A 24,952-nucleotide genomic window follows, 5' to 3' on the forward strand; every position below is an offset into this window, starting at 1 on the left:
ACAGCCCACAATTCAATGTCATGGCTGTGGATTCAGCACAAAAAAAAAAAATTACACTTACCGCAACTGAAAATGGAAAACTCTACTTTCTAGAGTAATAACTAATTCCCATTTTAAAGTATTTGGAAGCTTCTGATTGAGGACAAGTAAATGATATAAACTTACAGTTGTTTTTCTTTTCTGACTTCAGACTTAGCAACGTTAAAGTAACTGACCAAATCTGGCTTCAGGTGTAATGAGATTTAAATTAAAGAAATTTCAGGTTCTGATTACAGCAAGTGGGAATCCTAGACCTCCAGAAATTCCTTCAGTTCTTAATAACAACGTGGCAACATTCTGGAGCATCTAACAATGTTTACTGGGACACTGATTACGCAGGCTCCTGTGACACAGGTGTTATGGCTAAATTAGAATTTCATTAGTTTATATCACCAGCCCAAGATTGTAGCAGAGAGATATCGCTGAATCAGTCTATTCATTGTTAATAAAAGACAACGTAACTACAAAAAAGAAGAAAAAAGTTACAGATATTTAAAGTATGTAACTTGCTTCTCAAAACTGAAAGGCTACAGTTATTAAATACCTTAAAAAACAAAGGTAGCAATTATAAAAAGTTTTGATCTCTGTTTATGAACAGGTTTACGAAGTGATCAACTTGAAAACCACTACAAACAACCTAAGCATCAATCAACAGAGGACTGGCTGGATAAACTATGGTACTTCTTCATGATATAATGCTAAAACATCAGGAAAAACGAAATAAGGACTATCCCTGTATACTGCTGTGGAGTGGTTCCTAAGACATAGAGTTTAGCGACAACAGAAAAGCAGATGACAGTGTGTATCTTTATCTAAGAATGGGATATCTTATGTGTATCTACTTAACCAAGAATGGGATATCCTAATGTGTATCTACTTATCTAAGAATGGAAGTACAAATATCCACGTATTTGTATACTGTTGGCGAGTAATTCTATTTTGTAGTTTGTCTTTGGAACCAATTAGTTTGTATAATTATAAAGTGAAACAATAAAAAACAATCTAAAAACAGATAGCAAATGAGAAAAGAGCATGAGATGCTGAGGAAAACTGAACATTGGCAGGGTATTTTATAGCTTTAAAGAATTATTGTTCTTAATTTTTAAACGTATGATGATGGTATTATGGTTATGTCGTTTTCAAAGGGATCTTTTATAGATTCATATGGAAGTATTTAAAAATGAAATATGCCTGGAATTTGCTTCAGAATAACCATGCAGTAGGAGTGATAAGTAACAGAAGAGGAGGATTAGAGGAAATAAGAAGAGCCATGAGTTGATGGTTGTTACAGTTGAGTGATAGGAGCTTCATTAGAGCCTGTCTTACCAATGGAGGCAGGAATATTTGAGGATATGCATTTTAAAAACTCATCTTGAAACAAATGGACAATAAATCCAAAGATAGAAAGTTTTAGGAGTGTTTCTTTTACTTCCATAAAGTGGCAGATAAAGTTTCAAGTTGTAGATACTTGGGTTCCCAGAAAACATTAAGAAGCATCCTTGCTGCTGCTGCTGCTGCTGCTGCTGCTGCTGCTGCTAAGTCGCTTCAGTCGTGTCCGACTCTGTGCGACCCCATAGACGGCAGCCCACCAGGCTCCCCCATCCCTGGGATTCTCCAGGCAAGAACACTGGAGTGGGTTGCCATTTCCTTTTCCAATGCATGAAAGTGAAAAGTCGAAGTGAAGTCGCTCAGTCATGTCCGACTCTTTGCGACCCGATGAACTGCAGCCTACCAGGCTCCTCCGTCCATGGGATTTTCCAGGCAAGAGTACTGGAGTGGGTTGCCATTGCCTTCTCCGAAGAAGCATCCTTAGGAGTATTAATTTAAACATGAGCAAAGCAAACATGTCTGCCACCATATCAATCATGAATTTAAATTATAAATAATTCTCATCACTCACCAAATGTCTAATTTCTAAAGAGTACAGCCAAAAGCAAAAAGTGCCATCCAATAAAAAATGAGTCGCTGACTACATCCTGACAGTTCAAGGAAAGCTTAATAAAAGCCCAAAGAAATCTCTACTTAACAATCTGATTTGAAGGCCTGATCCAGGTAAGAATGCTTAAGATAGTCTCATAAAATCAGAGGTTTGTGTCACCCTCCAGGAAAAAAGTCAGGGCTAAAATGTATCCTTCACTACCACAGAAAGCCATCCAAATGGTTTATAACTATGCACAGAATCCAAACAGTCGATCTTGTTCAGGTTCTGCTGATCAAATTAATTTTGAATTCACAGTCTGGTGGTTTTGTATCCTGCTGGACCCACTATTAGACAATGTCAGAGGGCTGTTAGCTCTTTGTGCTGCACTGGATTCTATTTTTAATTTCTCTGATACATCAAGGAAAAAAATCGAAGAGGGTGCTAACTATTTCCAGAAAAACAAAAAGGGGGCACATTGGGCACTAATTTACTTCACCTGAAGGGCACACCATTGCCCCGTGCCCCTTTCCCCACACAGCCACACCCACGTTCCGAACACCATGACTTATGACTTTTGTCCATTCCACACCCCTTCTGCCTCCACACACTCACTTCCCTCCCTCTCCATGTGTCTCAGCCTGCAGGGCCCTCTCCCTCCTCCAGCTGCAGAATTTCTATTCATCTTTCAAAACACACTTCAGATGAGATTTCTTGATGCTGTCCTTGGGGTTCTTTTTCCTGAGGTTCTTGCTCCCTCTTCTGGGCTCCTACAGCATTTTTTTATAAGTACTTTATGAACAGAGTCCCTTGGACTGCAAGGAGATCCAACCAGTCCATCCTAAAGGAAATCAGTCCTGGGTGCTCATTGGAAGGACTGATGTTGAAGCTGAAACTCCAATACTTTGGCCACCTGATGCAAAGAGCTGACTCATTTGAAAAGACCCTGCCTGATGTTGGGCAAGATTGAAGGCAGGAGGAGAAGGGGATGACAGACGATGAGATGGTTGGATGGCATCACTGACTCAATGGACATGAGTTCGGGTAAACTCCGGGAGTTGGTGATGGACAGGGAGGCCTGGCGTGCTGCAGTTCATGGGGTCACAAAGTCAGACACGACTGAGCGACTGGACTGAACTGAACTATGAACAGAATTTACCAGAAGAGCCTAGAGAGAGGCCAAAAGAAGGTTAAGAGGACAGGCTCTGGAGCTGAATCCTTGCTCGGCCACTTACAATCTATACAACTTTCATCAATGACTTACTCCCTTTAAGCCTCAGTGTTCTCATCCATAAAATGGCAATAATATTGCCTACCACCTGGAATGGTTAGGAGAACTGAGCTAATGTTTATAAAGGACCTTAGACCCACGCCTGGCACACAGTAAGTTCTCAAGGAATGTAAGCTATTATTAGCACAAGGTATTGAAATTATTTGATCACCTTTTTAAGCTACACTATGTGCTTTCTCAGGGTAATGACTATATTTGTTGAATTAATTCAATTAACTAATGGCATTAAAGAATTATGACTGTTATTAATTTTTAAGAGTTAAGAGAATCAATTAATTCAGAGACTATCTCTGAGGTTAACTGAAAAGACCATACTAACTATAAGCTAGAAGATTGCTAGGTGTTAGGAATATGAAGATAAATAAAATTCCCAGCCATCAAGGATCTTACAGTCTTGGCTACTCACACGTAGAGGACTCAGTGTACACAGACTGAATGAGTATGTGGGGTCCAGTTACTATTAATTCTTTTTTAAAAGAATAAGTCGTAAGAAATCTGGAAACACTACTTGAATAAATAGGAAACTTACTCTTAGACCTTATATACCAAGAGCTGATAATCAGCAATCTTTGCAAAGTTACTAAGATTGAAAAGTACTGTGGTTCATCTAGGTCTGCGTAAGCTCTGGCTAACTCCATTTAGACTAAAACCAGGAAGACCTCAGTAGAATTTTTGAAAGACATACCTCACTCTATTTTTTAAATTTAAGCAAGCAATACTCTAATATGGCAATACATTATCACTGTAGAAACAGTTAAAACTGAAGTTCTTCTCAAATGTAGTGACTCTTACCAAGTAGTTTCATATCCTTTTCTACCTATACAGTTGCATGTGTGCATAACAGAAATAGGTGGCACGGTTTGTGGTTTTCAAAAAATGTATACAAGTAATATCACACTGTTTGCATTATTCTGCATTTTATTATTACACACAAAAATTCCTATATAGACACAGGTGTCTTTCTCAGCTCTGTCCTCTGCAAGGCCTTCTCTTACACTCTCTCTTACTGTGCTCCTTTAAAACAATAATAGCCACTGTTATCTGAACTGGTCGATTATCTGACTTTATGTCTGTTCCCCTCACCACAGTCAAGTCCAGGAGAGCCTAGGGCTGCTCTGTCTTGTTCACCCGCCTTGGTATTGAGCCTCCTTAGACGAAAATACTACAGTGTGTTTCTGGAAGGTCCATGAGCCAAACCGGGTTTAAGTTGACAGCTTTTTGTGGCTTTTATGATGGCAAATGGAAGGGTTTGAATTCTCATAAAAGCAACATTCATTTCCAAAAACGCATGTGTTTATAGACTATAAAATACAAATTTTAGAGAATATTGCATTTACAAGTACATTTTATTTATACTTTAATCACTATTATGTCTCAAAAATTAAAGGAAATCTTTGTTGTTTTTTCAGCATAGCAAACAAGGCAATTCGATTTAAAAAATGCAACAAGAATTCAGTTGCAGATGAAAATAAGTTTTTTTGTCAGTATCGAATTCTGCCATTTTTGACTGATTAAATTACTTCCCATTTGCCATGTCTGGGCAAAAAAATTCATTTCAAAATAGCAATTGCCTTCACAGGAAGAAAGAGAATATCTTCTTTATAACTAAATACTGCCTGCTGGGAAATCAGAAAATCTCTGAAAGACCATTAAGGGAAACATGGCAGCTTGTCTGACACATACTCCTCTCTCTAAGCTTAGTGAGGTTACTCAGAACGCTTTCTTTACTCAATGGATTGGCTCTTTCTTTGCCAGATGTCATTTAATATTTCCTTTTCTAAACCATTTATTTACTTGGCTGCCCTGGGTCTTAGCTGCAACATGTGAACTCTTCACTGCAGCACATGGGATCTAGTTCCCTGACCAGGGATTGAACCCAGACTCCTGCACTGGAAGCACAGAGTCTTAGCCAGTGGACCATTAGGGAAGTCCCAGCCAGATGGCACTTCCACACATACATTTCTCTGATTTTAGGTACTGCTTTGGTTCCTCTAGTAAGAGTACAGGAGACTCAAAAGGGGAGTACAAAGGAAATTTAAAAATCATGCAATGTTGTTAAAATATGGATTCATCCTGATTTCTGAATTTTTATAGCACCTAGTAGGAAAGAAGGGCTTCCCTTGTGGCTCAGCTGGTAAAGAATCCACCTGCAATGAGGGAGACCTGGGTTCAATCCCTGGGTTGGGAAGATCCCCTGGAGAAGGGAAAGGCTACCCACTCCAGTATTCTGGCCTGGAGAATTCTATGGACTGTATAGTCCATGGGGTTACAAAGAGTTGGACACGACTGAGTGACTTTCAAGAGGGAAAAAAGAAATTTATATGAATTTAGCAGGTTAGGATCATGCATAAGGTAGGTTAAAACACAGATTAACGGGCGCTGTCCCCAGAGCCTCTGAGTGTGTCTGGGGTGGGGTCTGAGAAGCTGCATTTCCAACAAGTTTCCAGGTGATGCTGACACTGCGTGTCTGGGAATTGCACTTTGAGAAACACTATTCTAGACCACTGGGCTTCCCTGGTGGCCAGATGGTAAAGGATCTGCCTCATGCAGGAGACCTGGGTTTGATCTCTGGGTCGGGAAGATCCCCTGGAGAAGGGAATGGCAACCCATGCCAGTATTCTTGCCTGGAGAATCCCACGGACAGAGGACTATTATTACTTAGACTAAGTACCTGATTACTTAGACTATTAAGTACTTGATTTGGGATTCAGGCCATACAGCAAGAGTACTGAGGCATTAAGAATAGTTTTCATCTGATCTTTGGAAAGTTTTGGTGTCGTAGCTTATGCATGGAAGAAGAAGTGGTAGTCACTCAGTTGTGTGTGACTCTCTGTGACCCCATGGACTGTAGCCCACCAGGCTCCTCTGTCCATGGAATTCTTCAGGCAAGAATACTGGAGTGGGGAGCCATCCCCTTCTCCAGGGGATCTTCCCAACCCAGGGATCGAACCCAAGTCTCCTGCACTGCAGGTGGAGTCTTTACCATATGGGCCACCAGGGAAGCCCAGCTCAAGTACATCCTACCTCGATTTTCTCTCACTGCTTAGTCTGAAATTCTCTTAGAAGGGAATTCTCTTGAAATTTTCAAGGTAACATTAGAATAAAATTTTTTATGTCAGGATGGGGTGACTCAGACACAATGTGGACACATACAAATCCAAATGATTTAGACCAGGAGGCCCCAGATCAAATGGCTTAGACGCCAGACAGGTCAGAAACTTAATACAAGTAAATGAAGTCGATAGTATCTTGAGGAGGACTGGGGTGGTCAGATCTAAGAGACCAGCTTCTACTCTGGAGTGGTCAGATCTGAACAGACCAGCTTCTACTCAGCTCCAGATAACCTATCAATCAAAAATGGATCTTGGCTCTAAAAAGGAACACATCTGAATCAGTTCTAATGAGGTGGATGAAACCGGAGCCTATTACATAGAGTGAAGTGAGTCAGAAAGAGAAACAGCAACATCAAAACCAATTCACCAATACAAACACATATATATGGAATTTAAAAAGACGGTAATGACAACCCTATATGCAAGACAGCAAAGAGACACAGATATAAAGAACAGACTTTTGCACTATGTGGGAGAAGGTGAGGGTGGGATGATTTGACAGAATAGCACTGAAACATGTATATTACCATAAGTAAAAGAGATGACCAGTGCAAGTTTGATGCATGAAGCAGGGCACTCAAAGCTGGTGCTCTGGGACAACCCAGAGGGATGGGGTGGGACGGGGGTTCAGAATGGGGAACACATGGGCACCCGTGGCTGATTCCTGTCAATGTATGGCAAAAACCACCACAATACTGTAAAGTAATTAGCCTCCAATGAAAATAAATTAATTAATTTTTAAAAAGGGTCTCTTGGACTTCCTTGGTGGTCCAGTGGTTAAGAACCCACCTGCCAACACAGGGGACATGGTTCTATCCTCGGTCCTGGAAGATCCCACATGTCTTAGAGCATGCAAACTCTTCACTGCAGCACAACTATTGAGTCCACTCTCTAGGGGCTCAAAGCCACAGCTACCAAAGCCCGTGCTCCACAACAAAAGAAGCCACCACAACGAGAAGTCCACTCGCCACAACTAGAGAAAGCCTGCATGCAGCCACAAAGACAGTGCAGCCAAAAATGCAAAAAAAAAAAAACACACTTTTTTTAAAAATGTAGGTCTGGGGGTTTTCCTGGTGGCTTAGTGGTAAAGAGTCCTCCTGCAAGTTTAGGAGACATAGGTCCTATCCCTGATCCGGGAAGATCCCACAAGTCTCGAAGCAAATGAGCCCGTGCATCACAACTATTGCATCTGTGCTCTAGAGCCCGGGAGCCCCAGCTACTCAAACCAGGTGCCCTGGAGCCCGCGCCTGGCAACCAGAGAAGCCACGGCAAGGCCTGCGCACTGCAACTAGAAATTAGCCCCTGCTTGCCACAACTGGAGAAAAGCCAGCACAGCAAGGAAGTCCCAGCACAACCAAAAAGTTAATTAAAAAAAAATTTTTTTTTTTAATGTAGCTCTGCCGGGGGCCAGCGTGAGGAATCCCGCCTGTGACAAGGTCATGCGGAAGGAAGCCTGACAAAACGCAAGGACGTGATCAGGCTTCAGGGGTTCCCCCTGGAATTTCCTGAGCATCCACCCACCAAGACCAGAGTCTGCCTGCTTTACTGTGTTATGCTTTCTACCTACTCTTCTGTCATTAACAGGGGGCTGTCCCCCCACCACCTTTTTCTGGAAAAAATTAGAGCTTTTAGATAATAAATCTCCTGGGCATAATACAAGTGTTTCAATCCAAAAACCCCTCTGATGGCTTTCTAGCCTGCCTGCAGGACTCATACAGCTGCGCATGTGATTGTTCGAGGCCTCCTGACCACAGGAGGCACAGGAAGCTTAAAACATCCTAGGAATGTAGGGGCTTCCGAGGAGTCAAAATCATTAGAATAGGACTGATTAAAGGTTTCATTTGTTGAGCCAATACTTGCTGCCAAATTTTCATATCTTTCATTTGTAGAGATAGTTGGTATATAGAAAAACAGGTAGTAGACCCGGTATTAGCAACATTAGATCTTTAAGTACTTTCTTTGTTATAACCCACTGCACCTTTGTTCTACAGGAATGTAACTTTATTTAGTACTTTGAGGGTGATGCAGAGTGAAGAGAAAACACTTCTAGGGAAAAGGAGTTTTCTGGTTGATAGACAATTATCCAGGAAGAGAACCATAAAAATGTTAATAGGCCTCTTGGCCAGAAGATAATGTAAACTACCTGAGACCTTTGTATACGGGAGGGCATGCAAAAAGAAAGCCTTGTTTGTCTCAATGAGGGTCAGGACTGCTGCCTCTGCATAACTCTGCATATTCCATTATTTCTTTATGTACAACTTGGGGTATATAAGCTGATTTTGAAAAACAGTTTTTGGAGTCTTGCACCGACGCTGGGCTTCCCCATGTCGTTCTTTTCTCCCCTTTTTCGGCTGAATTCCCATCTGGAGCGGGGAGGCTCACCACGTCTACTTACTTACCCTCGCTGCTAAGACCCACGCGAAAGGGAGCCTAAGGCGGGGCACCCTTCGATATTCAAGTGGGCGCCGGTGGCCTAACGTAGATGGTGCAAACCTCTTGTCTTGATACTATTTCTTCCTAATCTAATCTTATATCTCTAAATAAATAAGTTTTCCTCGACTATCCGTCTCCCCTTTGAATCACCCTGGATCCACCAGGGCTGAACCCCGGCATAGGTCTTTTATGGTCAGCTCTTCCAAATTTTCAAAATAAGCTGGAGTTCCAACATTTTATGTAGAAGCTCTCAATTTTCAAACACAGGCAACTAATTTAAAATGTTTAAACACTGCATGCTGCTAAGTCACTTCAGTCATGTCCGACTCTGTGCAACCCCATAGACGGCAGCCCACCAGGCTCCCCCATCCCTGGGGTTCTCCAGGCAAGAACACTGGAGTGGGTTGCCATTTCCTTCTCCAATGCATGAAAGTGAAAAGTGAAAGTGAAGTCGCTCAGTTGTATCCGACTCTTAGCGACCCCATGGACTGCAGCCCACCAGGCTCCTCTATCCATAGGATTTTCCAGGCAAGAGTACTGGAGTGGGGTGCCATTGCCTTCTCCAAACACTGCATAGGGCACACAAAAAGGTATGTGAGCTGGATGATGCCAGGTAATAACTTCTGGTAGGTCTCAGAACTTTCCTCCTGCACCAGCCGGGAAGAATACACATTGGGCAACGTTCTAATCTAGTTTAGTCACTGTGCTCAAAGGCACACTCGCCCCAGTGGTCATCTGCTTCATCAATAAAAAGGTCTCTTTCTCTAAAGACCTACTAAAGCCCTTGTGCATAAGTAGCTTGCCCGTCCAAATAAATTCTCTGCCAGTGATCTGAGTTTGGGAAAACGATAGCAGAGAGGAATGAGTTCCTCAAACACAGGAACTGCTGATCCCAAATTAATGATTAAAGTGACCGGAATCTCAGGATCACTAACTAGACCTGGAGACTACTGATCTGAGGATCCTCAAACATCCTATCACAACGGTGATGTGATTGGGCACCTGGAATTGTTTCACTCACTGAAAAAAATCAGTCCTTTCAAAGATGTCCAAGACAACTACAGAGGCAAGGTGGAATCGCAAACCTGATGATTCATGACTCATGGGTCTACTCTAATTAATGATGGCAGCCTGGAACACTGTCTTAAGAAGGATTCTGAAGCTGAATCCTGACACGGTGGAAAACTATGAATGCCAAAGACCTAGAAGAGAGAAACGGCAGCAGACAGACCTCTTTGGTTTAACAGGTACACTTGTGTTCACCAAATCTAGCTTTCCTATAGTGTATCAATATAGCAACCAATATAATATTTCCAAAACATAAGTAGGATCAAGTCACATCTTGCCAGTAGCTTTCCATTTTACTCAGAGTAAAAGCTGAAGTTATTATTATTACACAAAAAGCCCTATGTTATTTGACTCGTTATACCTGATCTCATTTCCTGCTACAGCATGTCCCCTTGATGCCATTCCAGACATTACCATTCACTTCACTATTCTGCCAACACACTAAGCAAATCGCTGCCTCGGGACTTTACACTTGCTATTCCAGCCACTCTGGATGATCACAAAGTTCAGTCTCTTATCTTCTTACCAATGAGACCTTCCTCAACTCCTTATTTAAAACTGCTACATATTCACACACACTCACACATTGTTCCCTGCCCCTGCTTTTCCCCTTCCCTTCCCCACCAATCTCTCTCCTGCTTCATACCTTCTACAACACTTATCACTATCAGACACACTATTTTACGTTCTTATTTTTCTTCTTCTAAAATGAACCTCCATGAGGAATGGGTTTCTGATGGTTCTGTTCACCCCTACACCCTTAGCAAAGTGTCAGGCACATACTGGCACCCAAAGAGCTAATAAATAAATGAATGAAAAAATAGATGATAATAGCAGATGATGAGTAAATCAGTGAATAAACAAACAGATGATAAAAACAAAGGAACCTGGGTCCTAACATGGGTTCAGGGACTAATAGGTTAAGTAACTTCAGGTGAGTTATTCTGGACCTCAGAAGATTGTTATCCTTAGTTGTATAAATGCTGACATTCCTGCTACTCTACAAAAGCAGAAACTATGTTATAGAAGAATGACACCATTTCTTCTGGGCCAGTTAGGAAGGCAGGAGAAAGCCAGGACTGGAAAGTCTCCCCAAGTCCAAACAGAATGCCCAAACTAAGCTCTTACAAACAACAACAAAATTATGATAGAATTGACAAATATAAAAACTAAATAATCCTAAAGAGAAAATTCTAGAAAAGGAATGCAGACCCTTTAGCTTATTTTTTTCCACTTTTTCTTTTTTTTTTTTTTAACTGACTCTACTCACTAAATCTCTGCAAACATTAACAAGTGTCTGTGGTTGAGGGAGAATGTTCCACAGCAGAAAAAGGAAAAACACACCCAGTTTTTCATAGGAAACTTTGGAATGATTTAATATTCATCCTCAGACAAAATTCAGAATAATCCTCTCAGAGAGCCTAATATTAGGACAATGGTTAACCAAACAATAGAGACACAATAAAGCAGCACTAATTTCCCTCCGGTCTAACTCTTAAATATAAAATCACAAGCCCAGATAGACTATGAAAGACAGTGCGTCTTCATTGGATGACTGAATATTTCTTTTACTGTTAACAATTTCAAACTCAACTAAAGGAAAAATGGCAAGTGAGGAAATAATTATTAAAGCTGCTTTGGATGGTCACAAAAAATGGTGCCACTAATTGGGGGTCCTCGGAACGGCTCAAATGTCAGTCAAAATGTTGTCTCAAGACCCTGGAGGCCCTCGGGACAGGAGCTGCTGCCAGGGGCATTTAGAGGAGGTGTGAGCTGCACAAGAAAATGCTCAAGCACTTTTGCACTCTGAGAATTGGATCTGTGATCTTTCAAACAGCTTTCCCCAGCAGACATGACCATCTGCTTCCAACTCTACTTACGAATTCATAGTCTCCATCCTGGGGAACTTTCCAATCTGAAGAGTTCTGCAATGGGCCAGAGACACTCTTGCCGAAGCTGTTGATCTGATTTTCCTTTTCTTTTTGTTCAAAGTATTCAAGGAACGATGGTCTGGCAGGCTGCATAGTCTCGTCCCTTCCTGAAAACCAAAACAAATACAAGGTGAAATATACTATCTCAGATTTCAGGCAAGTTTAGTAAATGGATCTGTCTCCAGGTGGGCTGTTATGGAATCAGTGGCTTTTTGTTAAATAATCCTTTAATGTTCTAGTGAAAAGTATAGGAAAATGCACCCAAAAAATTCTCATTCATAATACGTTTCATAGGATTTCAGAGGATTCATGGCCCCCTCTGGGTCCCTTTTTCTAAATGGAAAGACTTGGTGATGCAATGAATCTGAGTCAGCTGCAAGTCATAGTTTTCGGATCCCTGATAGCAAAGAGTTTCTATAACATTTAGACTGAAAAGAGGAGAGCACAAGCCAGAATATTTATTAATCGTCTACATATATAATATGCTTCATAGGCATTAGAGTCAGGACAGGGGATGACACCACAGACTGATTGATTTCCCTTGGCAATCTCATGATCTAATTTGACAAATGAGAAAAACAGGTCTGAAAAAGAAAATCCAAGTATGTCACAATCCGCTCCACGAAATATTATATAACTTTTAAAACACTGTTTACAAATGGCTTATGATAAAGTTAAGGAGGAAAAATAAAGATACAATATTATATATATAGTACAATCTCAACTGGGTAAAATTATATACATAGGGGAAAAACATGACTAGAAAAAAATATGACTAAAATGTTAATAGGATTTATCTCTGATAGCAGGATTATAGGTGATTTTACTGAATTCTTCTAAATATTTTTTCCTTGATCCAAAGTATTTTTAATTTATTTTTAATTGGAGGATAATTGCTTTACAGTGCTGTGTTGGTTTCTGCCATGTAACAGTGACTCAGATGTAAGTGTACATATATCCCGCCCTCTTGAATCCCTCCTCGAGGTCGTCACAGGGCGCCGGGTCGAGCCCCCCGTGCTATGCAGCAGCTCCCGCAGCTCTCTGCTTTACACATGGGGATGCAGACGTTTCGCTGGTACTCTCGCGATCGGCCCCACCTTCTCCTGCCCCCGCTGTGTCCACAAACCCGTTATCTACACCTGCATCTCTATCCCTCTGCTGCACACAGGTTCCTCAGTACCGTTTTTCTAGATTCCATATACATGTGTTAATATATGATATTTTTCTCTTTCTGACTTATTTCACTCTGTTAAGAAGATCGTATAGGATATTAAATAGATAAAGTTGACTGTAAGAGTTACACATGCCCAGGAGATGGCAAGATCTTGTAAGACAGGTGGTCGGGCAAGACTGGTCGAAGGACTTAGGTTAGCAGTCCCACAGCAGGGTGGCTACAGAGTAGAATCAGTGGTTGTGAAACAGCAGTTACCCAGTGAGAGCAGAATACAGCAGTTACTCACTGGAACTCGTAACAACTGCAGAAAGAGCAACTTTACCCGGAATGACTTAAAAACCTACTTAGCTGAAGGTATACTTATTTCACAGCAATCTAATACTGGGAAGTACAGAAGCTTTTTTTTTTTTTCCCCAGTACTTTGCATGTGGATTTATACTGCCTTTTCCCCCAGTAACCAGGAAAAAAGACTAGAAGGTTCAGAGCCATAAGAAGTGAACAGGTAGCGGCCCAGAACATAAAGAACAGCACGTGTTTCTCTCCAAGCACCCTTGTTCCCTGCAGTCTTATTTCCTGACATCTGGTCAGTCCCAGTTTCAAGCCAGCATCCTGACTGCCTCTCAGATGTTTGTCTTACTTACCATCACCATTGCCAAGTTCAACAGCAGTCAATCCCAGATTTGCCCACTTCTAGATGCTGCCAGTAGCTTACTTCATTGTTGCCCCTTCATTTACTAGGGATTAAACACGATATTTGCTGGGACCAGTCAATAGCTGTGTTCAATGTCTGTTTTGTCTGTTCTAGGCATGATGTTAAGTGGTTTTTACACTTACTTTTTAAGTTAATTTTTTACACACTTTTAAAGTTAAATTTAAGATATTATTTCATAATATAGTTCTGAAGGAACTGCAACAAAATAAAACTTGTGAAAATGGGGGTGTTTTGGATTTTCCAACAAGTTAGGACATAAAGTCCTTTTGATCAGTCCTTTCCTATGGCGATCACCAGAGAAGTTTGGCTCAAAGACGACTCTGTAGCAAGTCTACCCATGATCCTACAAATAAAAACGGGTGTTCTGAGGGCCTCCTTGAACCGAGCAGCTGTAACAGTGCTACGGCTGACACAGGCAGTACACAGTGTACTTTTATACAAAATATCTTGTGGTTAAGACTCAGTGCTTCTAATGCAGTGGGGATGGGTTTCTTCTCTGGTCAGGGGAACTAAGATTCTGTAGGCCACACGGTGCAGCAAAAAAACAAACAACCAGAAAAAAAAAAAAAAAGAAAGAAAAAAAAACACTGGTTCAGACCAGCTGAAGAGAATAGAATAACCAGAACAAGGCAGAAAGCCTAAATGTGTATCAAACAGCCGGAGAGCTGTTTAGGGAAAGACTACATTTTAACCACACCTCCTATCTTCAACCAGGAAAACTCCAAATGAAAAAGAGCTCTAATTATAAAAATGGAAACCGTAAGTACTAGAAGAAAACATGTGTAAATGCGATGTATTTAAAACTTGGAAGCAGAGAGAAGCCTCTACAACATGGTCTTAGATGAAGCCTTCAGAAGTCAGCCCCAGCTGATCACTAAGTTTTTGAGGTGGTTTGTTACACAGCAAAAACTGACTGATTCAGTATCTGAGATCTGTCTCCATCTCTTTCCATCATACCCCCCATACATCGAACTATACCTACAAGAGGAATTACAGACTTCAGGAACTGAGGTTCAAATGCAACTAACATTGACTGAATGCTTTCTAAGTTTCAGGCCCTTGGCTTGATGCTTCCACAGGATGTTGCCATCCAAGCTTCAGGAACACCATGTAAATAAAGTAGGAGGGAAGATGCCCTTGTCGGCACCTACCAAGTGCTACACGATGTATCGTTTCCCTTTGTCTTCCCATGTTTTGAGAACCCAGGTCGGAAAGATCCCCTGGAGAAGGAACTGGCAACCCACTCCAGTATTCGTGCCTGGGAAATCCCATGGACAGAAGAGCCTAGCGGGCTAGACCATGGGGTCAGAAGAGTCGGACACAACTTAGGAACTAAACCACCACCACCACCACTATCATTTCCACTTTCTAGATAAGAGATCTGCCTAAGGTTATACAAGGATAGGATCTGAACCCTGATCATCAGGGTTCAAGGCTGCCTCTCATATTGCAAAATGCTCTAAAATCAAAATGAAAATTCTTGACATGTCCGAACTGCCATTAGGCCGAGTGTACAAAGACTAGGGGAATGGAATTTTCCCAGTAACCTTATCTCTGGACTCTTCTTTCAGCACTCCTGAGTGAGACCATCAGGCACACTGGAAAACAGCCTGACGACACTGAACGGTGTCAGAGAACCGCTCCCCGCTGACTCAAGACAACGCTGTCCCCAGGGCTTCTGCCAGCTGGTGGGCTTTGTGTTTCAATGTGAGCTGTGGTATTTTTCTCAGGTGTATCCCAGGAAATGAAGACGTTCCACTGAATGATAATACCAGAAACCTGAAGCCACTGGGAGAATGGACTCAATAGAAAAGTCAAACTTGGAAAATAGCCATGTCTTGCTCTGATTCTTTCATCTGATGCGAAGAAAGCCTGAATTCCTACATTATGACTGGCCCATTTCTCTTTGTAAGCAGCACCTGGTAAGCTAAATGGATAATATGTCAAAGTCCACAAAAGGGCAAATTCATAAGCAACTGTATCTTATATTTAGTTTTTTTTGAAAAATGCTATGTAAAAGCAGAAGGACACAACAATCCAAAAATCATCAGCTGATGAAGGAAATAATAAAATGTGACATCTATATATAGATACAGTATTATTTGGAGATAAAAAATAAATACAGACACATGGTACAACATAGAGGAACCCTGAAAACAGGATGCTGAATGAAAGGAGCCAGTCACAAAAAACTACATTCTATGATTCTATTCAAATGAAATGTTCAGAATAAGCAAGTTTGTAGAGACAAAAAGTAGATTAGTGGTTGCCTAGGGTTATTGGGGCAGTGAGTATTGATGGATACAGAGTTTCTTTAGAGGGTGATCAAAATGTTCAAAAATTAGATTTTGAACAAAATCAGGTATATCCATACAAATGGAATATTATTCAGCTATGAAAAGGAATGAACTATTGATAAATGCTACAACACTGACGAACCCTGAACACATAAACTAAGTGAAAGAAGCCAGATACAAAGGCTGCATTTTGCATGATTCCATTTATATAACATTTTCAGAATGCTGCTGCTGCTGCTAAGTCGCTTTAGCGTCTGACTCTGTGCGACCCCATAGATGGCAGCCCACCAGGCTCCCCCGTCCCTGGGATTCTCCAGGCAAGAACACTGGAGTGGGTTGCCATTTCCTTCTCCAATGCATGAAAGTGAAAAGTGAAAGTGACATCACTCAGTCCTGTCCGACTCTTAGCAACCCAATGGACTGTAGCCCACCAGGCTCCTCCATCCATGGGATTTTCCAGGCCAGAATACTGGAGTGGGGTGCCATTGCCTTCTCCATTTTCAGAATAGGCAAATCCTTAAGAGACAGAAGGCATATCAATGGTTGCCTTGGGATGGGGGAAAAGGGTAACAAGAAGTGACTGCTAACAGGATATTGGTTCGGGGGATAACAAAAATGTATGGAATTCAACAGTGGTTATGACTGCACAACCCTGCTAAAACATTCTTAAAAACCACAGAACTGTAACCTTAAAATGGTGAATTTTATATGTGAATTATATCTCAATTAAAAAATAATAAATTTTAAAAATTAGACCACGGTGAGTCCATAAAAAATTATAGACTCAAAGTGTACAGTTCATTGAACTGTACACTTTAAATGAGTGGATTCTATATCAATAACTAAAAGAACAGAAGGACCCCTTTTCTCTATTTACTTATATTTCTGGATTTATATGAACTATAACACAATGGCAAGGCAGTCATAGCTGGGAAGAAGCTTGAACAAAGACTGAGGCCCTTCTTTTCCTTTGGAATGGCCATGTATTAGACATTAAACTTCATGCCCTTCCGTTTAAAATGTTCATGTTTAAGACTGTCATTAAGTAAACCACGATGGTCAATCTACTTTTTCCTTAATTTCTATAGTCACTCTTTTCTACCTGGTCTAAACTACAGAACTGGAAAAGGTCTACATTTTCTTCTCTGTTTCATGCATGAATGTTTACATGAAAACAACTCAAGTAATCTCTCAAATGTTTTCTTCTAGCATGGAATAATATACCTTATCATAGGGTTATTGTTTTGTTTTTTAATCTAACTTCCATTATGTGTGTGGTTTTTTGTTTCAAGACTGGGGCACCTAAGTGCTTTACATGTATTAACCCATCTAATGGCACAAGTTATTATCCAAGTTTCTGTATGTGGCCATATTCCTTTGAACGTTCTTTGAAACCACTAAGAATTGCCAGAATGGTAAGTTACAAGGTTCCCTGGAGTCCAACCCAAATAACTCTTCTAGGAACCAGTTTTGGTAATTGCCTCTATGTAAACTGCTGCTGCTAAGTCACTTCAGTTGTGTCCGACTCTGTGCGACCCCATAGATGGCAGCCCACCAGGCTCCCCCGTCCCCAGGATTCTCCAGGCAACTGGAGTGGGTTTCCATTTCCTTCTCCAATGCATGAAAGTGAAAAGTGAAAGTGAAGTCGCTCAGTTGTGTCCAACTCTCAGCGACCCCATGGACTGTAGCCTTCCAGGCTCCTCCATCCATGGGATTTTCCAGGCAAGAGTACTGCAGTGGGGTGCCATTGCCTTCTCCATATGTAAACTGACTTCTGGGCAATGATGCTCTGGTTCTTTAAGTCTAGTATGCTTACCATGTATCTATTCAAAGAGAGAGATCTAAACCCAGATTTCAAGGTGTTACTGACTAAAGCAATAGAGGCAGCATACCCAAAAAGATACAAAAGGTTCACAGAGAGAATGATCCATACTGTGGTTATTGCAACAATTTCCTGATTGGTCTCACTGTTCCTAGTTTTTTCAAACTCCATATCATCCAACTGAATTTCTTTTTTAAAAAACCGATTGCTATATCACTTTTCTGATCAAAATGTCTTTGTACTACCCTATTACCAACAAGATCAAGTTCAAACTTCTTACTCTGGCATTCAAGGTCTTCCAATATCTGGGCAACACCCACCCACTTCACCCAAACTGAATGTTTAATATATAAATATAACACACCCCCTCCTTTCTGAGTCTGCACCTGCATGGAATATCATCCTCCCATCTCTCTGTATATCTAAGTTCTCACAAGTCCTTTAACACTTTTCTGAATTACTTATCCAGTATTTGGCTTAACATTACTACTTGCCTCTGCAAAGGTCCTCCTTAACAAAGTGACATCAACATAAATACCACTATGAGAAGCACCTAGGGTAAAGCTCCAGATAGATAAGGAATTAGAAAGAACGGTAAGAATATAGTAGGCACTCTATACATGTTAGATAACAATAATGACAAATGTCATCATCCCCTTTCAACCTACAAATTCCTGGTTGGCAGCAAACGTCTCATTTGGTTTTTTGTACACTACACAGTAAGGGCACATAGTGAATACCTAATAAATATTATTTGGTCGGGATTAAATATTCCTTTTTAACAAATACTGGTTCCAAGTTGATCTTTTTTAGAGCATAAACTTTTAAGAGAATCATCTACTTTTTCTTTGGGACCATTTAATTTGATCATAATGCATCTCCGTCTTCTTACTGAACAAGGGTAAGCAGGTCGGAAAGCTTTGAGCACCAGGAAAATATATTCCCCTAACTGATCAAAACTGATTTATCGCCCTCTTAGACATAAGAGCCAAAGTATATCTTTTAGACTTTTCCCTTTGATCTTCATTACAACTACCCTCTTTTGGAAAATAGATTTTTCCCCTGATGGCTATTCTTGGCTCTCCTTTTACCAACTTAACTCTAGTGGAGCAGCACCTTATCTTCCCCAAAATATAGGCCTTGAGCCCTTCAGCCACATCACACTGAGATCCAGTACTTTCATATCCTAATATGTGGTCTGGCATGAGGAGTTTGAACGAATTTTCAGGCACCACGTGTCTGTGCTTTTTGGCTCATCCCACAAGAATCAAGAAGGTTTCCAAAGATAAAAGTGAGCCCGACATCTGGACATAATTAGAAAAACTGCACAAACAATTAGGATTTAGTCTCTGCTTTGGCAGGATGATCTTGAATTACTTGTGCAAAAATTATTTGTGAGAATAGTCTAAAGACCAAGATTTCTGCTCTTCTGTTGTGAATCCCACCCTAGAGGGAGCTTCTGATAAATGCTCAGTGAACGCCAGAGATTATCTTTCAGGGATGGAAAAAAAATCAAGTGGGTAATAAATCCCACAATATTAAGATAACCTTTTGAAACTTCAAAAAGGAAGGTTCACAAGGATCCAAATCTAGCCTCTAAAATCTACAGGCTTATATTTTGAGGTACTACTTAACAGATTCTCAAAACATCTGTTACCTTGTTGCCAAGGAATTAGAATTAATCTCTCTTTCTCTCCCTGCTCCACATTTTAAAACATTACTGAAATTGACAGGTGACCTTCCTTTAGATCAGTCAGCTTCAAGCCAGTGCCACAGAAGTGGCACTTGTAAAATACCATTAATAGCAAGAGTTAAAACAAAAAAAAAAGACATGACTAGCAAGAGAAAAGGAATTACGATGCAGAAAAGTAGCTCTGGTTGAAGGAATTTTTGAAGGTCCAACCAAAAAAAACACACCATCATATACTAAAAAAAAAAAAAAAAAAAAAAACACCACCACTGTCATACACAATCAAATACTATACTACTTACTCTTTTTAAGCTTTTCTAGGCTAAGCATTTAAAATATGTATTTCTTACCATCTTAATCTGACAAAATAAGAACTTTTATGCTCCACTTTTTCAGACTAAGAAACTGAGGCTCCAAAAAGGAAGTAACTTGCCAAAGCTTGATAAAGTTTGTAAGATTCTGAGCAAAGTTTCAAACCAAAGACTCTGATTCCAAAAATTAATGTTCCCTCTACTACTCCTTTTTCTTTCTCCTACCCTTACTAAGAGATACGTTTCTAACCAAACTACATGTTTTAGCTTTTAGCTTTGGTACATACAAGCACACTAATGCTATCTGAAACTCTCATATGATGCTGTGCATGACAAAGATTTATGGACTGTAGTTTTGAGAACACAAATATTCTCTGATGATAGTTTTAAACAATCTGAAGGGATCTGAATTCAGACAGTAAGGTCACTGTAGTAAAGAAGCTTTAAAACAAATTCTGCAGTACTTTATGTCCTATTTACCATCCTTGCAAATATTAAAATCTGAGTCAGAGAAAATGAGATAGAGAACACACAAGGGAGGCAATGTTATAACAGTCCTCTTCCAAAAAAAACTGCAGGTGGAAAGAAAATAGGCTGTGAGTCAAGAATTCCATCTTATGTAGCTCTGAAATTAGCATCTGATGGATGGTGCTGAAATAAAATCATTTCAACAAGACCCTGAAAATTTTTGGTTTTAACATGAGGAAACTCACAATAGGTGCCTTCATGAGACCTAGGACTTTCTGGGAAACTATGAATATATAAAGTTTTTATCACATAATATCACAGCAGTTTACCCAAAACATAGTTCTGAGCTGCTCTAAGTGAATAATGCCATGATGCTTTAGAATTCCATCTCAGGGCTTCCTGGTGGTCCAATGGTTAAGATTTCACCTTCCAACGCAGGGCCTATGGGTTCAGTTCCTGGTCAGAGAGCTTAGTAAGGTCCCACATGCCTCACAAACAAAAAACCATAATGTAAAACAGAAGCAATAGTGTAACAAATTCAATAAAAACTTTAAAAATGACTTTAAAAACTTTAAATAAAAACTTTTAAAGTTTTAAAAACTTTAAAAACATAGCAAAAATATCTCTAAAAAATAAAATTCTATTTCAAAGAGATTAAAGAGCCTCTTAAGCGTGAAGGAGGAGAGTGAAAAAACTGGCTTAAAACTCAACATTCAAAAAACTAAGATCATGGCATCCGGTCCTGTCACTTCATGGCAAATAGATAGGGAAAAAGTGGAAACAGTGGCTGACTTTATTTTCTTGTGGTCTGAAATCACTGCAGACGATGACTGCAGCCCTGAAATTAAAAGATGCTTGTTCCTTAGAAGAAAAGTTATGTCAAACCTAGACAGCATATTAAAAAGCAGATATATCACTTTCCCAACAAAAGTCCTTATAATCAAAATTACGGTTTTTCCATGTACAGATGTGAAAGTTGGACCATACAAGAAGGCTGAGCGCTGAAGAATTGATGCTTTTGAACTGTGGTGCATGAGAAGACTCTTGAGAGTCCCTTGGACAACAAAGAGATCAAACCAGTCAATCCTAAAAGAAATCAACCCTGAATGTTCATTAGACGGACTGATGCTGAAGCTGAAGCACCAATACTGTGGCCACCTGATGAGCAGAGCTGACTCACTGGAAAAGACCCTGATGCTGGGAAAGACTGAGGGCAGGAGGAGAAGGGGGCGACAGAGGATGAGATTCTTGGATGGCATCACTGACTCAATGGACATGAGTTTGAGCAAACTCCAGGAGATGGTAATGGACAGGGAAGCCTGGTGTGTTGCAGTTCATGGGGTCTCAAAGAGTCGGACACAACTTAGAGATTGAGCAACAAAAACAACAAGAAATTAGAATGCAATTAGAAATTTCAGTTTCAAATAGAAATCCTCCAGCCCCTCCCTTTAGTTCACTGAGTCTAGTTTAAAAGGCTTGCGTCAGTGGAAATAATCTTTTAATTCAGTTGTCCAAGTTCTGCCTAATCAGTGGCCTAATCAGCCTGGAGATAAGGAGAGGAACCAGCCACCATGTATCTCTTGGGAATGCAGTGAGGACAAGAAAACCATTTAGAGCCAATGAGTCTTGGAAGGGAGAGCCACTACGTGTCAAATCTTTAGCACATGAGATACATATTTTAAGGGGTCATCCTTTGGCCTGTCATTTCCTCATCTGGGAAAAAAGCATTAACTGCTAAACTACAAATTTATGCCAATCAGGCTCAAGTTGCTCCAAGACTTTTTTGTTATCTCTGCCTCTGAAAAAAAATTTCTTTTGTTATTTTCAAAGATACTTTAAAGTATTATTAAAGTATAATAACACAGTTTATGTGACAAAATACTTTTAGTATGTTTTAAAAGCTTGGATTCTTTCTATACTTCTTGTACAGAAGTAGAATTCTCATTTGAGCTCCTAATTATAATATCCTATTTGATCATGATGAAGTAAAACAGAAGAAATTCTCTTCCTTTAAGAAAAGATGCTTGCTTGAGGATGAAATGGTAGAGCAGTTTTCTTGCATATTCAGTTCAGTCGCTCAGTCGTGTCCAACTCTTTGCCACCCCACGAATTGCATCACACCAGGCCTCTCTGTCCATCACCAACTCCCGGAGTTCACTCAAACTCACATCCATCAAGTCGGTGATGCCATCCAGCCATCTCATCCTCTGTCGTCCCCTTCTCCTCCTGCCCCCAATCCCTCCCAGCATCAGTCTTTTCCAATGAGTCACCTCTTCGCATGAGGTGGCCAAAGTACTGGAGTTTCAGCTTTAGCATCAGTCCTTCCAAAGCACCCAGGACTGATCTCCTTTAGAATGGACGGTTGGATCTCTTTGCAGTCCAAGGGACTCTCAAGAGTCTTCTCCAACACCACAGTTCAAAAGCATCAATTCTTCGGCACTCAGCTTTCTTCACAATCCAACTCTCACATCCATACATGACCACAGGAAAAACCATAGCCTTGACTAGACGGACCCTTGTTTCCACTGTTTCCCCATCTATTTCCCATGAAGTGATGGGACCAGGTGCCATGATCTTCGTTTTCTGAATGTTGAGCTTTAAGACAACTTTTTCACTCTCCTCTTTCACTTTCATCAAGAGGCTTTTTAGTTCCTTTTCACTTTCTGCCATAAGGGTGGTGTCATGTACACATCAAAAAAAACCTCACATGTAACAAAATTTCATTATCTTCATAGTACTACTAATGATCTTCGGTGCCCAATATATTACTTTGAATGAGATACATTAATAATTAATATAACTGAATCACTTTGCTCTACTGTATACTTGAAACTAACATGACACTGTGAAACACCCATACCTCAATTTAAAAACTAGACATTGTAAATTTTCTCAATAAGAGGACTGCTAATTTTTTTTAATTAACATTTTTATAAACCTGTGGGATATGCTTGATTTTCTGAAGCACATATTTCTATCAATATTAAAGACAGGTATAATACCTGAATCAGTAGAGACCAACAAACTCTAGATATTTTATTAGGAAACTCTTAAGTGAACCACTTTCAAACTTATATCTCAATTTAAGCCTCCTGAGATTTATTTCTAAAAACTGAAAATCATGAGTTAATAATCGTGTAATGTTTTATGCTGATGTACCAGATGTACAAAACCTTCAAGGTTACAAAGACTATCCAGATAATCTTCACTCAGACTCCTCAAATGTTAAGGAGGAGTACATCTCCTTCTTAAAGCACCAAAAACTGGGAAAAAATATTTACAATGTCCCACATATGAAACCTGTGGGATGCAGAGAAAACTGAACTTCGAGAAAAAATTATGTTAGCTGAATACATTAGTAAGCAGGAAAACTGAATAGCTGTGTTCAACCAAAAAAACGAACAATAAAATTTATTATCAATTTTGATTAAATGTACACCTTAATACATCTGCGTTATCATCCTTTAATCAACCTAGTTGGCTAGCTGTAAAATCTTATCACAGTTGTGAATGTTGATAACCCAAAACACCAACATCACAAAAGTCTTAGGTTTGAAGATCCTAGAAACAGGTGTCAAAAGGTAAGAAAGGCAGGCTTTTCACAATTTTAACAAGATGGCCTATATCCCAGACGCAGTGAGGAGAGAAGCCAAAGGCTTGCAACCTAGGGTGACTTTAGACAAGACGCTAACTTTCAACTTGAACTTCCTCATTATGCATGGCAGGAAGTTCATAACTGATAAACGTGTATCTCAGGGAAGTTAAGAAAGTCAAATACAAAAGAAACAATTCTCAGGAAGAGTTAACAATTCTAAATCTATATACATCAGGCAATGCAACCTCAAAATACAAAACACCTCTCCCCAAAAATAAAAATCTCAAAATTAACAAAAATAAATAGACAAATCACAACCACAGAATAACAATTTTAACATATCTCCCTCAAAAACCAAAAGATCAAATATCAAGAATTAGTTGTGAATAGCTATATTTGAAGACAATTAATAAGCCAAATCCTCCAGATACATATAGATTCCTACAAGCAGTTTGAAAATACACATTCTTTCTAAGGCATGCAAACATTTAATAAAAATTACTGACATATTAGGTCAAATATATTCATTAGCCATAATTCTCTGAAACTGAAAATTAAAAATAAGTAGTTTAAAAAATTCATACAATTTGGTTTTTAAAAAGCACTTCGGAATAATTCAAGAGTTAAAAAAGAAATATGTAATAAGCACAAAGCACCACAAACTGGGAAAAAATATTTACAATGTCCCACATATGAAACCTGTGGGATACAGAGAAAACTGAACTTCGAGAAAACATTATGTTAGCTGAATACATTAGTAAGCAAGAAAACTGAATAGCTGTGTTCAACCAAAAAAATGAACAATAAAATTTATTCCCAATTTTGATTAAAAAAGAAGTCTCTTAAACTAGAAATAGACAAAATCTTCTTTAACTTGATCCACTACAATGACTTAGTGGAAATAATTAGAAGAAATTTCTTTAAGATAAGGAATCAGACAAGAATGCCCACTACCAGCTCTATTTTTAGAGGTCTTACTAAGACAGAAAAATTTAAGTATAAAGATCAAAAGGAAAAACTAAGAATGCAATTCAGACAATTACATTGTCTTCATTTAAAAAAACCTATTAGAACAAATAAGATAATCTAC

At 39.8% G+C, this 24,952-nt stretch overlaps 1 protein-coding gene across 2 annotated transcripts in view; it reads right to left on the reverse strand.

Annotated features, from left to right (window-relative positions):
- The window catches only part of STK4 (serine/threonine kinase 4), a 94,622-nt gene that overhangs the window by 33,457 nt on the left and 36,213 nt on the right, over positions 1-24,952 (reverse strand). For both annotated transcript variants that reach the window (XM_040248944.1, XM_040248945.1), the window contains exon 10: positions 11,743-11,900. In XM_040248944.1, the coding sequence (XP_040104878.1) occupies positions 11,743-11,900 (158 nt within the window). The remainder of the gene's footprint in view (positions 1-11,742; positions 11,901-24,952) is intronic.

Source organism: Oryx dammah, unplaced genomic scaffold (assembly GCF_014754425.2).
Source record: "Oryx dammah isolate SB20612 unplaced genomic scaffold, SCBI_Odam_1.1 HiC_scaffold_10, whole genome shotgun sequence".
Classification (NCBI taxonomy): Eukaryota; Metazoa; Chordata; class Mammalia; order Artiodactyla; family Bovidae; genus Oryx; species Oryx dammah.